The 17,258-nt window shown below is 35.1% G+C and overlaps 1 protein-coding gene across 5 annotated transcripts; it reads left to right on the top strand.

Annotated features, from left to right (window-relative positions):
- The first annotated feature begins 2,964 nt into the window (after positions 1–2,964).
- LOC128205260 (rhodopsin, GQ-coupled-like) lies at positions 2,965–16,815 on the top strand. Of its 5 annotated transcripts, none has more exons than XM_052906782.1 (4): positions 2,965–3,059; positions 9,302–9,874; positions 11,635–12,185; positions 14,393–16,815. In XM_052906782.1, the coding sequence occupies exons 2-4, from the start codon at positions 9,681–9,683 to the stop codon at positions 15,013–15,015; spliced, it is 1,368 nt and encodes a 455-aa protein (XP_052762742.1). In that variant the 5' UTR covers positions 2,965–3,059; positions 9,302–9,680; the 3' UTR covers positions 15,016–16,815. The 5 variants fall into 5 exon arrangements, with proteins under 5 accessions (XP_052762742.1, XP_052762739.1, XP_052762741.1 ...); XM_052906779.1 differs by lacking the exon at positions 2,965–3,059 and adding an exon at positions 5,795–5,918; XM_052906781.1 differs by lacking the exon at positions 2,965–3,059 and adding an exon at positions 6,432–6,594.
- The last annotated feature ends 443 nt before the right edge of the window (positions 16,816–17,258 follow it).

The following is a 17,258-nucleotide window of genomic DNA, read 5'->3' as shown; positions in this document are numbered from 1 at the left end:
AGTTGCAAATAAATTGATGATAAATAAATCAATCAATGACAAATCAACAAGAAATTAATATAAGTAAGCACATCAAATTTTAACAAAAGCAAACCGCCAACAAAACCAACATAAAATGAAGCAAACAAACATAAAGCAACAGTCACAAAGAGCAACAACACTATTAAATTCCATGCTTCTAATTTTTCATGCAACATATATTTTACCGATTGCTTTTCTAAGAGTCTGCTAAATGGTAACCTGGAAATAGAACAAACTATGTTACAACAAATCCAGATAATTATTTTAACATATGCTAAGTTCAGACTTGTCTAACTCCTGTACAATAAACTTTGAAATTTTAACTTTATCAGCAATAGAATATTGTAAATAAGTTTTGTAGGCGTCTGTTCGCCAGTCCCCCATAAGTTGTATTATATCTGAAGGTAAACCAAGTCTAAAGGCCAAAGTAGCCATCCCTCTTCTAAAGGAATGAGTTGAAAACTTATCTTCATCTAGACCAATTTTATCAATTTTCTTTTTCAATACTGCCATAAAAGACTTATAAAAAATTCGCTGACCAGACTTTAATAAAATTAATGGCTGATCCGGTTCTCTTTCAACGTATTTCAACATATTAGTATAAGCTCGTACTTTTTACAAACTTGCAACTTGACGAAAAATGTTCTAATAAAAAACCGCGAACTTTTTCTTTATTCATACCCATAAAAAGAACAGCCAATCAAATTAAAGTTCAAAAGCAATGACCCTTAAACAACAATCATACTGCAGAAACTAAAAACCAAAAGTGAAAGTAAATTGCGCAGTGAATAATTAAATATTTTAAAGTTAAAATAATGCCATTTCGGCCTTTATTATCGTCAATGACATCCGGCCCCAATATCACGAAAATACTTAAGTCAAATCTCAAAATCAGTCTCCACATATTTCACCATATAAAAGCAAAATATCCTTCAAAATCTTGCATGGTTTTATACTGCTCGAAAACGTATTTTCTCATAGAATGTGTCGATAAAAATGTTTTGTCAATATTTCAAAGAAAACTAATTCTAGAGCAAAAATATACTTGAGTATTTTATAAAGAATACTGAATTGTACTCAAATATATTTTTGGCTGTAGAATATATTTAGCTTTGAATTCGACCAAAGGCTTTTATCAGCATATTCCATGATAGAATGTGCGTATAAAACTGCAAATAACATATATGATTTTTAATAAATTTTAATGCTATGTGATAAAATGTGTTGAGACTGAGTTTGAGATTTGACTTAAGTATTTTCGTGATATTGGAGCCCGAAGTCCTACGGGTTAGGGTTAGGGTTAGCCCTAACCCGAAGTCCTACAGTATCGTTGAGTTCAATCAATATACTGTAGTGTAGGTTTATAATGCACTAATTTTAAAGCATAAATTTGTGTGACTCAGGTGGACGAGTGGTTAACAACGTAGCCTGTTTATCCGTCGACCCTGGTTCGATTCCCCAAAACGGCTAGATATCTTTGTTGGTTTTTGAAAGGTTTATCTCAGTAAATGATATCTTTTTAATTCAATTTATCTACCAAACATTATTGACAGTGAAGACAAATGTTAACTCCATGTCATTAAAATAATGCATTCAAAAACAGTTTGATATGTTTATAATTAGTTGTGCCCCCCCCCCCCCCCCCATTTAGAAAGTCCTGGATCAGCCGCTGTACATGGCAAACAGGGCGACGACTGTCAATATTATGTCTTCTGCAGAAAATTCATCGTCTGCTTCTGTCGTCTACTAAGCGGTTAAGTGTTCAATAGATGACTCATGAAGTGACGAATTGACACTGAGATGGACACTTGGCACGTCAGCTTCAGGCTGTACTTATCAATGTATGGCCATACCAAATAATTCTATGTTTAATGTGAAGTTTTAATTTCAATATCTTCTTACCAGGCAGGGAAATAACGATCGAATAAAAATGCACGAAACTTATTGCAACCTCTCTTCGAAATATATATTTTTTTAAATTTTGTTTTGTGTTTTTGATTTCGAAATATATGTGGCAAAACGTATCGTAAATGTTGTATGGCTATTTGTCTACACATTAAAGTGTGTACACTAAATACACCTGCCTGGTAGAGAGGTGGAGAAACATGACGTATTCGTGTACTTGTATGTATATCCATGTACGTGTATACATTGTTCTAATTTTGTTTTAACCCGCAGAATCGCTGAGTCGCGCATAAATTACTTTCCCAGTGTTTTGTACAAACATTTTTAAAATTGCACAATCAAAATAAACCCATCTAGATGACGTCACACAGATCTGGATGACGTCACACATTTATCTGGATGACGGCAGAGATATATCTGGATGACGCCACACACATCTGGATGACGTCACACGCACACACGCGCACGCGCGAGCACACTCACTCACACACACACACGCACGCGCGCACACACACACACACACACACACACACACACACACACACACACACACACACACACTCTCTCACAAACACGCACACACGCATGCACACACACACACACACACACACACGCACACACACTCACACCAACACTCTCTCTCACAAACATGCACGTACGCGCGCACACGCACGCCCGCACGCACGCACACACACACGCACGCACACACGCACGCACACACACGCACGCACGCACGCACACACACACACACACTCGGTGATATAAAACAGATAATTTGCAATGAATATTTTATTTTTGTAATGTATTCGAATTCTGTTGCTATGGTAAATTGTGTCTTTAAATGTTTTTTCCCCATTAACACAGCAGCCACCAGAGCAAACAATAACGTAGATTTTTTATTGGCCTCTCATTGCCATGGTTATAGGGTTGTGGCATTTCCACGCTTCACGCGGAGAATCCTGGAACATATTGTTGCGTGAACAAAGTTCACATTATTTATAACATTCATGTCGATTCTCTTGATTGGTGATACCATACGTTTTGGTGAAATGAAACATTATTTTTCCTTTTCTTGTGTGGACTATGGGATCATCTTTTGAAAGCGTGTACGACAAGATACTTCAAGGACAAAGGTACGAAAAAATGTAGGCTTTCAGCTAAATCCTCGATCTGTATGTATAATGTGAGTTGTTTCAATGTATCATCATGAAACATACAATGTTTTATCTAAGATAATGTAAGTTCCATTTTTTAAAGTAAAACAAATGCTTACAAGTCACTAATTCTTAATGATATTTTTTCAAATGTTGCGGTAGTATTTTTCACATACAGCTTTATTCAGAGATGGAGTATGTATCTTAACCACCACCTCACACCATAATCAGTAACATCTGTATCAATATTATTGAAGAAGGTTAATTACAAATACATTTGTATAAATAAAATAAATTTATTTCAAATTTATAAATAAAATACAATAGATAAATGTTGATACAAGGCATAAACAAAACCCACCACATATCAGTCTACACATTTCACGCTTACGCTTAAGTAAGAAATTGACACTATAAACTCAACACGTTCTTTTAGAGACAAACACTTTCGATTAGTCTTAGTTTCAGCCATAATCAAAGGTAAAAAATATCAAGCAAAATGCATTGTTAGTATCCGTTCGTAGAAATATAAATCCGTGCACTTTGAAAAATAATATTGAAGTGCATAAAAATCGTAACTCGTTTCACGCATTCGAATGACAATGCAAACTGTGAATTCATAAAAACCGGTGTTTTTGTCGGTATTTAATAATTATCTTATAAATTGTGTCATTAATTGTGTCAACTCTGATCAAAACATTCGCCGACGTGTAATAAACATGATTTCTCGATGAGTAAACACGCATGGCAATCGTGTGATGCAATATTCATTTTCATTGGATGACGGAGATACCCGAGGCCGTCGTTCTTTTCCGTAAACTTCTATACGCAATTAAAGCTGTGTATTGGAAAAATTTATAAGCGGAAATGTCAGAGACAAGGGATAAGTGGCCGCTAATTAGTGTTTATATGGCTTCATGGGGACAAAAATTAGTGGCCGTGGCCGCGTTAGACAGTTGGCCGCTTAATGCACGTACATTATATAGTAAAAACGTACGGGGGAAATTAGGAGTGGCCCGTTAAGGCAGGTGGCCATTTAAAGCAGGTGACCGTTCAACCAGGTTTAACTGTATATTGTTCTTTATTTGGGTAAATCAGCAGTCAGACGTGGTTGATTTTAATCAGGTGAATCGGTATATTTCAAGAAAGGCTTGGGCAGTAAACAAAAATAATTTTGAATACAAAAACAGGTTAATATTTGTTAATAATATGCATTTATCAAATTAGCTACATTTAATTCCATTAATGCATATAAACAAACAGTACCTATAATAACATAAGTGTGTCTCATGTGAGCTAATAAGCCATTTGATGTGATACTATTAAAGTTACTTCTTGGAGTGACCATATTGCGTTGTAATGGTACCATCGTTGATAAAAGGGAGCCTATGTTCCGATGGTTTTACTATTTCAAAAGTTACAATACCAAATCGTGAAAACTAAATTTAAAAAGGTATGTGTTATTCGCATCCATCGAATTATGTAATGATGCGTAACGAAATTGAAACATGTCTGCGCCGTGTATATCTACAAACGCCGACAGAACTGAAACCTAAGTTTGGATAATCTTAATGAGATTGAATTGACCAGGAAGATTAATCTGAGGTTATATAGTGAAAATACTTTAATACTTTGTATCAACATGTTTGCTGAATAGACACTATAAGTATAAGTATGGCATGTATGTAATAAATACAGTACGAGTTTGTCTTCATAAGTGTCCTCTTACAGACATAAAAAGCCATTTCGCTAAAACGAACACCAATTTTGTTCGAGGCGAAGCCGAGAATAAAATTGGTGTTCGTCCTAGAGAAGCAGTTTCTTACGTCTGTAAGAGGACACCTATGAAGAAAAACGAGTAATTGTATCTGACTTATACGACTACAAGTGTATTGCATATATAAGTGAGAAAATAAATGCATTAATTGATAAATTAATACAGATTTATAAATAGAAAAATAAGATATATTTTTACGAAAGATAAACATTAGATTATTTTCATGGCCTCTCTAAATACAATGTATCGGATAGTGTGATTACTCGAAATTCTCGTGCACGGTCCGCTTACAACCGTAAGAAGACACTTTTTCAATAGCTCTGTTGGAGGTATAGTCGTATAACGAAACTTACCGCGAGTTTGAATGATCGACAGTTATCTTCTCCGAGACGTACCGGAGATTGTCGGATATTGCCGAGTTAAGACGACTATTTGAAATAGATGACCGTCTGTGGAAAACAAATGCATGTTTTTCACAGTTATGCTGTTTACAGCCCGAAGGGTTTCAAATCATCTTATTATGATATCAACTATGTGTATCATGTCGGACTTATTAGTGTCAAGTAACTTTTGGATGGATGTGGGTGTCAAAGTTATTAATAATTAACATGTTTTGAATTATGACTAAAGAGCATTTGGACATGTACATTTTTAAGTGTGATGCAGAGATATAAGTGTTAATGGTGAAAGGAATACAACGTAAATATATATTAAGCTTGACAGGAATGAATAATTTGACGGCAAATTAAAAATGCATTTGCTTAATACTAAGTAATTATTATTGTGCATAAGCCTTATATTTCATTTGCATCTTTAAGATTGTGTAAAATTATAATGATGCATTAAGTGAATTCTGGAGATAAATATTCCCAGTGATTCTTTTTAAAGAGATGGATTTCACTCCACCGCTCAGTTTTGTTTAGATTTCTGGAGAAATACGAAATGAACAAACTACCGCCCCGTTGCTAAGAACTGTGGTTCGATAATACAATCAAGTGGATTAACATTGTAGCGGACAGGATAGTTTACATTATGAGGAAGGAAAAATCATTGATATAAAGGTAAAACCAGCTGGAAATCTTTCTAACATTTGTATTGATGTTAAGACGACAAATAATGAAATGTTGTTTTATCATCACCAGATCGTCTGCGAGTAGAAGGCTGAATATAAATGCATGTTAAATATCTTCACCAGATCGTTTAAAGCAGATGAAAGAATATAAATATTCCTTTGATACCAGAACTGATATAGTTACTCATACAAATTATTCTACTTGAGACTAGAGAAATCACGCTGACGTCTTTCAAGATTAAGACGTATCTCAGGAATTATTCAAAATTGTTTAAACATCCTGTTGAAAAATGGGCAATTACCCAAGATATAATTATGATAAATGTGGTTATCACGAAAACTCCCAATTGGTGAACTCATTTCTTTTTCAGATAAGTTCGAGCATAGCTATAGTTTGAACTGAAAAGTTCGCATGTAACTGATAAAACGTCTCTCGACTTCCAACACGCATCATAGTTCATAACACTTCACATTCGTAAGATAATATTAGGTTGCACAAATATTGAGTTAGACAGTTGGTAAACTGACAATTGAGTTGTTACGTGTTGAATACGCTTGAATCTGAGGATATTATATTTTAAGTAAAGTATGTGCAGGTAGACTATAGTGTATTGCATATATGTCGAGGAAACATACGTATTTCAAATGGACTTTCATACCTATCGGTAATCCTGAGTTTTCACTTGCGTATGAGAAAAAGAGTTAGTTTATAAGTTTGACTGCAGAAAAAGTGTGAGTCGATCTTTCTTTGTTAAAATTTGGAATTCTGAAAACGCGTGAGTCAAATGCAGAATTATGAGTCCAGGGACGTGAAATATAAGTACGTGAGAACCTTGGTTACCGTTCGCATTTACGTTTAGTTTGTACAAGCAGTTATAAATATAAAAAATATATCAACGACGTATAACGTTGAATACATTGGTTAAAGTGTTTCGTTAGACGTTCTGGATGTGAATATAGTTTCGGATTTGAAACCGTCATTGAGGGCCGGCAGCGATGCAAAAGTCGATTGAAGGACCAAAATTTAAAAAAGTTTTAAAATAAATAAATTTCTATTTAGTTATGAGGTTAACTTTTTAAAAGACATGATTCATATATCAATTGCAAGTTAAATAACTGTAATTAGGAGTTCAGCCATTTTTACGAAATAATATTTTATTAGATTCCAATCAAAAGCATTTAAGTTTTCCCGGAAACATCTTAATACTAAAAGATTATGTTAATGAGTAAAATTTATCGGAAATGCCCGATGAACAATGTCTGAGGGCTTAGTGTTGATTGCAGATGTTTTAAAATAGATCTATGCATTTTTGTAACACAGAAATAAATTATATCCACGAGTTTTCATTATTTTTTCTTATTTGACAAGATTTTATCTAGAACTCTTAAGACATTGTTGAATAGGTAGTCTGGGGCATTTTGGCATAAAAACAAAGTAATAATGTCGACGGACTTTTCCGAAATAATGTGAATGCTTTTTGATCCAAAATCTGATGAAATCTTCTTTTGTAAAATTTATTTAACTCTTACTACCTCAAAACATATCACAAAGCAAAAATGTTTCACTCCCCAAAAAGATCGTTCCTCAAACCTAGATAACTTTTTAAACGTTTTAGTTTTTGACCTTCCCCGACCACTTTTGCATTGTGGCCGGCCCTTAATGTAGCCATGTTACTAGAGGAATCTGATATTTCTGTAGCTATGAGGCATCATTTATTGGAGTGTTTTACAAGTATTATCTTCATAAAATCATTTAATTTATTCGATAATAATGGGCGGGGTCAGGTCATAATGATTTCAACGGGCGAGGGTAGACCTTTTATAAACTCTAAAGCAGCAACGATAAAAGGGGCGGGGTCAAGCCATAATGCACTCAACGGGAAATGGCAGACCTTTATAAACTTTAAAGCAACAACGATACTTTTAGGCGGGGTCAAGCTTTAATTCACTCAACGGGCGTTGGCAGACCTTCATTAACTCAAAAGCAACAACGATATTATTGGGCGGGTTCAAGCCATTATGCATTCAACAGGAAATGGCAGACCTCTAATCTCTAAAGCAACAACGGTACTGTTGGACGAGGTCAAGCTTTAATGCATTCAGCGGAAAATGGCAAACCTTTATAAACTCTAAAGCAACAACTATAATTTTGGGCGTGGTCAAGTCATAATACACTGAACGGACGAGGGTAGACCTTTATAAACTCTCAAGCAGCAACGATACTAGTGGGCGGGGTCAATATATATGCAAAAAGCTACAGAAACATGCTCAGTAGCAAACAGTCATAATACACTCAACATGTGAGAAAAGACCTTTATAAACTGTAAAGCAACAACGATACCATTGGGCGGGGTCGATCTTTATTGCAGCAAACGGACGCGTAACCATACCATTGACCTAACCAGGATATGCTATAGCGGTAGCGCAGTGACATATGACATGACCCCTCCCCTTAGTTAAAAAGAAATAATTAGCTCTGGTTGGGCCTCTGACGTTCATGAGCCTTTCCTGCTTAGTTGGTCACGAACGTTTCCGCATTTTAAGTCTCGGGTAGGCTGAATTAAATTTCTATTTTGATGTTGAAAATCAAACATTGAAATTTATGTAAAAGCACCCTGACCAAACCTTTAAGTAAACTTCGACCAGATAAGAGTATAAGGAGATGATACTAAATAATAACCCGGCTTCATTTAACCTTGATGAATTTATGAATAGCCGGAGCTTGTTAAGTAAACATAATCATTTCGAACGGCATCTGATCGATCAGGACAATATTTTCAATTGAGGAAGGAAAGTCGTATCTTAATTTTAATGTTGTGGTAGCATTTAGATGAAAACTACAGTAAGTCAATGGATACATGCACACTTAAACACAGGAATAAAGTTGTTTCGTAAGTGCTTCTCAATGATAGGTGTTTTTTATGATCAGTGGAATTTAATAAAGTGGAGATTTATATGTAAACGGACTATATTATATATACGAGTTAATGTTTTTTATTATTATGAACATGTGTTTCATAGATTTATATATACGGTAGAAATGTATGCTGAATGTTACATTATGTGTAGGTAAGAGTTTAATATTATGTTATCAAATAAAACGTGGTCACACACCACAAATGACAAGCGATAATTTTCTTCATACTAACAATTATTTATCTGCTTAATGTTCAAAATAATGTTTTGTCTACTTATACTGCCTCTGTTTATCTACCGGTTCACCCGATTAAAACCAATAACGACTGAGATCTGATTTACTGAAAACAGCATACATTTGAACACTTAATATGAATATATTTTATATATCGTAATGAATGCATGTTATGAAAGGTACTAAATTAAAATCCTACTGATATTGTGTTATTGTTTCAGGCACCATACGTAAAAATGTGAACAGGAAAACACGTAAATTTGTTCCTACCGTGAAGAAGCGATCTCAAAGGAACCTGATACGTCATGTAGACGTAAAACCATTACACGCCGCTGACACCATTATGCAACGCAAAGACGACTTATCGACGTGAGGATGAGATATTTGGTATCATTACGAGATCATTCAACCGTGTTGGAATAGCGTAAACAAATATTACCAAACGTGATGTGACGTCAGAAAAATTACATGATGCAAGATAAAATTGATTAACCTGTGTATACCTCCTTAAGTAAAGTTGACTTCATTACATGATACGTATCGCATTTAAGGATTCATTGAAATTGCCACTGGAGTGTACAGAGTCGAAGTGAAGTCAAAATGTATTCTGCGATTCCAAAAGACTGGCGTCATGATTTTGACGTCAACGTCACAATCCAGGAGCTGAACGATTCCTTGGCTGAGTTACACGTGCCTACAATCGCGTTTATTGCTCTCCTGATGGTGTTCGGAGTGTTAGGGAACATACTCGTTCTTTACGTGTACACGAGGAAGTATCATCCATCCACGTACAGGTACGCGTAGCAATTGCACTTACGGTGGTTTAAACGGACACATTTATTTAGCTTATTCAAAAGTATAAGTATTGTACGAACCCGTCCATGTTCAGGTAAATGTATCAATTTGATGTTCATTTATATAAAACATCCACATCATGTAAACCGTCCACGTAAAATTATGTAAAACGTCCACGTGCAATTATGTAAAAGGTACACGTAAAAGTATGTAAAAAGGTCCACTTAGTACAATAAATTATGTAAAACGTCCACGTTCACGTAAAAACGTCCACGTATAATAATGTAAATAGTCCACGTACAATCATGTAAAAGATCGACGTGCAATCATGTAAAAGGTCCACGTACAATCATGTAAAAGGTCTACGTACAATCATGTAAAATGTCCACGTACAATCATGCAAAAGATCGACGTACAGTCATGTAAACGGTCCACGTACAGTCATGTAAAAGGTCCACGTACAGTCATGTAAAATGTCCATGTACAATCATATAAAAGATCCACGTGCAGTCATGTAAAAGGTCTACAAACAATCATGTAAAAGGTCCACGTACAATCATATAAAAGATCCACGTACAATCTTGTTAAAGATCCACGTACAATCATGTAAAAATCCACGTACAATCATGTTAAAGATCCATGTACAATCATGTAAAAGATCCACGTACAATCATGTAAAAGATCTACGTACAGTCATGTAAAAAGATCCACGTACAATCATGTTTAAAGATCCACGTACAATCATGTAAAAGATCCACGTACAATCATGTTTAAAGATCCACATACAATCATGTTTAAAGATCCACGTACAATCATGTAAAAGATCCACGTACAATCATGTAAAACGATCAACGTACATTCGTGTAAAAGGTCTACGTACACTCATGTTAAAGATCCACGTACAATCATGTAAAAGGTCCACGTACAATCATGTAAAAGGTCCACGTACAATCATGTAAAAGGTCCACGTACAATTATGTTGAAGATCCAAGTACAATCATGTTAAAGGTCCACGTACAATCATGTAAAAGGTCTACGTACAATCATGTAATAGGTATTCGTACAATCATGTAAAAGGTCCAAGTACAATCATGTAAAAGATCCACGTACGATCAAGTAAAAGGTCTACGTACAATCATGTTGAAGATCCACGTACAATCATGTAAAAGGTCTACGTACAATCATGTTGAAGATCCACGTACAATCATGTAAAAGGTCTACGTACAATCATGTTGAAGATCCACGTACAGTCATGTAAAAGGTCTACGTACAATCATGTTGAAGATCCAAGTACAGTCATGTAAAAGATCCACGTACAATTATGATAAAGAGCCACGTACAATCATGTAAAAGTTCCACGTACAATCATGTTGAAGATCCAAGTATAATCATGTAAAAGGTCCACGTACCATCATGTAAAAGATCCACGTACGATCAAGTAAAAAAGATCCACGTACAATCATGAGAACGGTCTACGTCTTAGTAAGGATATTTTATGCATGATGATTTGTATTCAGTTTCGCAACCAAGAGATTTTTCTCATGGTTCCTTAAATAAGGATATATACAACCAAACAAACTTGGGAGTCTTTAAAAGCATCTTTCTTCTTCTTTAACAAACGAGCAAAAATAAATGAGTAAACAATTAATAGCTATTTGTCACCACTTTATCCTTCATTTTTACTTTTGTTTGTCCAGAAAATGCTTTCAAATACCTATCAATGCAATTAAAAAACTGGCAAAATGTTTCCCTTTTTCAGATGCTTCATCCTGTGGCTGGGTTGGATCGACCTGGTGGCTTGCACTGTCGGGATGCCCCTCCTCATTGTCAGCATGCTCTTCCCCTACATGTTCCCCTCAGAGGCCGCGTGTAAGACCCTCCGCTTCCTGCACGTGTTCTTCGTGGTCGCGTCCGCCTTCATCGTGATCACTATCGCCATTGAGCGCCACCGTCGGATATGTAACCCGTTTTCACCGGAAATGTCCACCCGGAAGATAAAAATCATGTGCGCGGTGGCGTCCGTCCTTGGGTGCATCGTTGCGCTTCCGGCAATATTCGTATATGGAGGCACCGTCGTAGAAACGGGGGTTAACAACATAAACGGAACGGAGTGCTTCATTGACCCGCGGATGAAGGATTCAAGTTTTCCCAAAGCGTATTTCGCCTTGCAGCTGCTACTCAGCGTTTCATGTATGGTCGTAATGGGGATTTTTTACTTCCGGATTGGTCGTACGATTATGGCACACCATAAGTTTATCCGGGAGAACACGTACAACGCCCGGGGCCCGCTCTCCGAAACCGACCAAAAAAGTAAGAATGTTGAAATTTCAATTAAAGTGACACACTTGTTCAATATTAATACATACACATGTAAAACAAACATATTTTGAATAATAAACATTTAACTACTTACAAAATATTAATTTCTGATAGTAAGAATGGAACTGTGTATTTAATAACTGAAAATGCACTATAATAATTGATTGGTGGGTACTGAGAACCATTGTTTTCGATATTTATTCCTCCTTTTCGTTAAATTAAAGCAGTTGTATTAATTGTGGTACTTCTTATTTGGGAGTAAGAGTGAGTCTTTAAATATAACATAGTAAAATATAAAATAATATAACGATAATTGTATCAGTGTTCTATTGGGGCAGTATCGGAAATGGGCGGTGAAAAAAACGTTGATTTCACTGATTAACACCATTTACAGACTTATAATGGTTGATTAAGCTCACTATGGTCGCAATTAGCCATACAGTTATTGTGTTGTTACTAGTCACGAGTTACCGAAAAACAACATGGCATTCTAATGGTTGTAGACATTCCGACAAATGTAGCTATATACATCATCAGCACGTACTAATGAAACTCTTTCTGTCGTATTTTCGGACAACAGGACGATAACAGCTACACTTTTCTTATACTGATGAAGGTTGAAATACTATCAAAATTAAAATCTCTCTTATAAAACACATTTCCACTTATTTACGTTTTACCACCATTTATTTGCGCATTTAAACGTGATGAAAAAACCCAAGTGCAGAGAAACCTCTCCAGAAAATATTTTCATGTAATTATTTGCACATTCCTGCTTTCAATGTAAACCATGCTGTTAAATGAGAAACTGCATGCATACTAGCAATTCATTTCACTTCACCTGTTTACTCTGTTTTGTTACCCACGATCACACAGAATTCAGGAATCAGTTTCACAAATACATTTTTGAGCAGTTTAAAAACAAGTCTTTCTTATCATAAACAATGTTCCAGTTCCCAGAAAGAATTTAGCACGCAACTGTTAGTCATATGTTTCAAGAGTTTTCCCCAGGAATTTGTTAATTTACAAGTCGAAATTTATTTCATCGTACCGGAGTAAAAACGTTCATAGACTTGTACATTTGATGACCCGGAGTGGTTTTGTAATTGTAACGAATTATTATCATTTTATATGCTTCCCGGTACTATACGAGTTTATCCGTGAAATAAAAAAAAATATGTTTCACAGTTTCAAACAGTGAAAATAACATTTTGGCATTTTCATTGTTTTGAAAATTAGTCCGCTCTGTTGTCCAAATAAAACATCATCGAATACAGGACTTTGTCATAATATTAACGAGGTCGTTTCCGAAATGACTTTACGTTAACATTCATAATAGCGCAATTTACTGATAAAATGCAGAACAATGTCTAAAATACCATTGTTAGGCGTAGCATATTTTTTATTTGTTTCAGTGAAAGATCGCACTATATTTCACCGTGTTGCGCCACTCATGAAATATAACGTTTTACGATCTTATACTGAAACGAAGAATGATCCTCTATATGCCATGACAAAAAGAAGCAACAAAGTAAACATTTTAAAGATGGTGTTTCTTGAAAGAGTTTGTCTGTAATGATACATTAACAGAAACTAGTTTAAACCGATTTTGTCTGGAAAGTGTATACATGCGCTTCATTTTCTGTTTACATGTACAAAATGTACAAGCTTCATCCATGCAAATGATTCTTACATCAGACAGTTAACAATAATATTTCATAAGTTATGTGTCCCTGTTTTTCCTAATGCCTTCAGCCCGGGTTTGAAACTTAGACCCGGAAAAGCAATAATCTTATTTTTATTGTACAAATGTTATTTCAGGATCAAAGATATTAAACATTAATGTACGTGTTTCAAATAATCTACAATAAAAAACAACAGCAACATGTTTTATAAACACATGTTATATTAAAGATATTTTAAAACAATTTAGAACTCACTTTTCTGACCCAGACTCAAGACGTTGGTGAAAACTATTGAACGGTTCCAAAACTATTGCCGGCGTGTTAATGCAATATCAATGACAAAAAACGGTAGAAAGTCTCTCAAAATTACTTCTATCTGGGAAAACACTGCCCGTGTCATACAACTTATTAATTATATGAATACTTATATGAAAATTAACAGAATCATATGAGGCAACACCTTTAATTATAAATTGCACTTGCATTCAACTCTACCATTTTATAATATTTCAGGGAAAACAAAGGACTCATTTGCAGAACCCGACAGTGATATGGAGTTAGTGAATGACACCAACCGGAACACTGACAAACAAAATGGCGCGACCAATGGGAATGCTCCAAATTCACGCGAGAATTCCCCTGCTCGATTTTCATTGGACAATTCCGATTCTAAGAAAGACCCGTATGGGGAGCTATTGAAAAAGGTTGTAAAGGACAATTCTAGGTCAAACTCACCCAAATCTGGTCAACAGACACCTGAGTCGGGCGCGTCAACGCCCCAATCACAGCGGAAGAACAGAGGAAATAATCGCTTGGCAACTCCACGTAGTGAATCAATAACAAACAGAGGTCCAAGCTTGCGAACAAAGCAAGTGACCCTCATGTTATTCATTATCACTGTTGTGTTCGTGTTAAGCTTTATACCACATTTAATATTAATGGTTACCATATCGTTCAAGTCCGATTTTCTCATGGATATGTCTCCAATTGGTGTGGCAGTTTACAACATATTTTTACGATCGTTTGTCATCAACAACATGGCCAACCCAATAATCTACGGTTTTTGTGACAAGAAGTTCCGGTCTGAATGTTCGGCCGTCTGCATAAGTTTCTTTTGCTGGTGTTGTAGACGATAATTATGCATTTAGCAACAGTAATAATCAGAAACGATCGTCTGCACTGACGCCTACTGACGATGACTTCGCTTTTAAACAAATGTTTTAGACAAACTGTACCACGTTCAGCCATCTATTATGTTGGTTACTGCTGCTGTTGCAGATCGGGATTATGCATGTAGCACACACAATATAGACGGACGATTCTTATAGACAACGTCTGGTGGACTCTTGTTGCATATATTGGAGTTTTAAACAGACGACAGTCTTTAAAATGTTTTTAGCCGTTTTATTAACTTAGGTTTATCATTTTAAACATCCTTATGAGGAGGCTAGATGGCATTATTTTAGTCTAAGACAAGAACATTAGTCTTAAGTTTAGCATTCTGTGTTAAGTATGAATGATCATTTTATTGTAAAAAATTACATGTATAGTATTTCATACTGATTATCTTTTGATCGTTATATGATGTAATACATTGTCATCACGTGTACGTTTATGAATGCCATTTACCTGATATAATTTAAGTATTTTACCGAATGTAACAGTATTTCCGTAATTTAACTAATTAAAATTGTGATAATTTTTGTAAAGAAATCATATTAATATGATTAATTCTGAGTATATATTTGCATGCTTAGGTTTTTTTAGTGTATTCGGATAGTATATATTAAATGCCTTTAACATATAGGTGCATGTGAGGACATTCAATTGCTTTGAACTTTAACATTTGGACTGAACTTTAACATTTGGATGTCGTTTCATGGTGCAAGTTTTCAGTAAGTTTGTTTGCCAAAATATTTATCTCTGATTGGCTTTTTTGAAGAACTAAACTATGAAACTGCTTGAGATTAATGGTTTAATTTTATGACGTAAAACCTTCTTGATCAAGTCTTTAAGATTGTGGTATCAGTTTAGTTCTTGTAAAACAAATAGTTGCACCAGTGTTTTCTCATCAGATATTTGAATTTAATGTATTTACAGGTAAACTTTAAAGGTATTACTGATAAAAGATCGATTTAAGTCATACATATATATTGAATTGTTGATATATTGCAGATATAACTTTTAGATGGCTCTAGATGATGGCTTGGTGTATCTCTACATCGACGGAACTTGATAATAATTTTATGATTTAATCGTTGATTCTTATCTAGTCAATTCTAGGACACAGTGTTATTTTTATATGTATTGTTTTAAAAAAAGTATCTTTGCAGAAGAGTTTTAAATGTGCTATGTTATCATTGTCGTAGAAGCCATTGGGGATTATGCTGTACAAATAATGTTCGATGAATCGTAGAAGCCATTGGGGATTATGCTGTACAAATAATGTTCGATGAATCGTAGAAGCCATTGGGGATTATGCTGTACAAATAATGTTCGATGAATCGTAGAAGCCATTGGGTATTATGCTGTACAAATAATGTTCGATGAATCGTAGAAGCCATTGGGGATTATGCTGTACAAATAAAGTTCGATGAATCATAGAAGCCATTGGGGATTATGCTGTACAAATAATGTTCGATGAATCGTAGAAGCCATTGGGTATTATGCTGTACAAATAAAGTTCGATGAATCATAGAAGCCATTGGGTATTATGCTGTACAAATAATGTTCGATGAATCGTAGAAGCCATTGGGTATTATGCTGTACAAATAATGTTCGATGAATCATAGAAGCCATTGGGTATTATGCTGTACAAATAATGTTCGATGAATCGTATAAGCCATTGGGGATTATGCTGTACAAATAATGTTCGATGAATCGTATAAGCCATTGGGGATTATGCTGTACAAATAATGTTCGATGAATCGTAGAAGCCATTGGGTATTATGCTGTACAAATAATGTTCGATGAATCATATAAGCCATTGGGGATTATGCTGTACAAATAATGTTCGATGAATCGTATAAGCCATTGGGGATTATGCTGTACAACTAATGTTCGATGAATCGTATAAGCCATTGGGGATTATGCTGTACAACTAATGTTCGATGAATCGTATAAGCCATTGGGGATTATGCTGTACAACTAATGTTCGATGAATCGTAGAAGCCATTGGGGATTATGCTGTACAACTAATGTTCGATGAATCGTATAAGCCATTGGGGATTATGCTGTACAAATAATGTTCGATGAATCGTAGAAGCCATTGGGTATTATGCTGTACAAATAATGTTCGATGAATCGTATAAGCCATTGGGGATTATGCTGTACAAATAATGTTCGATGAATCGTATAAGCCATTGGGTATTATGCTGTA

The sequence above is a fragment of the Mya arenaria genome, chromosome 10, assembly GCF_026914265.1.
Source record: "Mya arenaria isolate MELC-2E11 chromosome 10, ASM2691426v1".
NCBI classification, from domain to species: Eukaryota; Metazoa; Mollusca; class Bivalvia; order Myida; family Myidae; genus Mya; species Mya arenaria.
The sequence above is the reverse complement of the archived record's forward strand: the minus strand, read 5'-3'. Positions and strand labels throughout refer to the sequence as shown.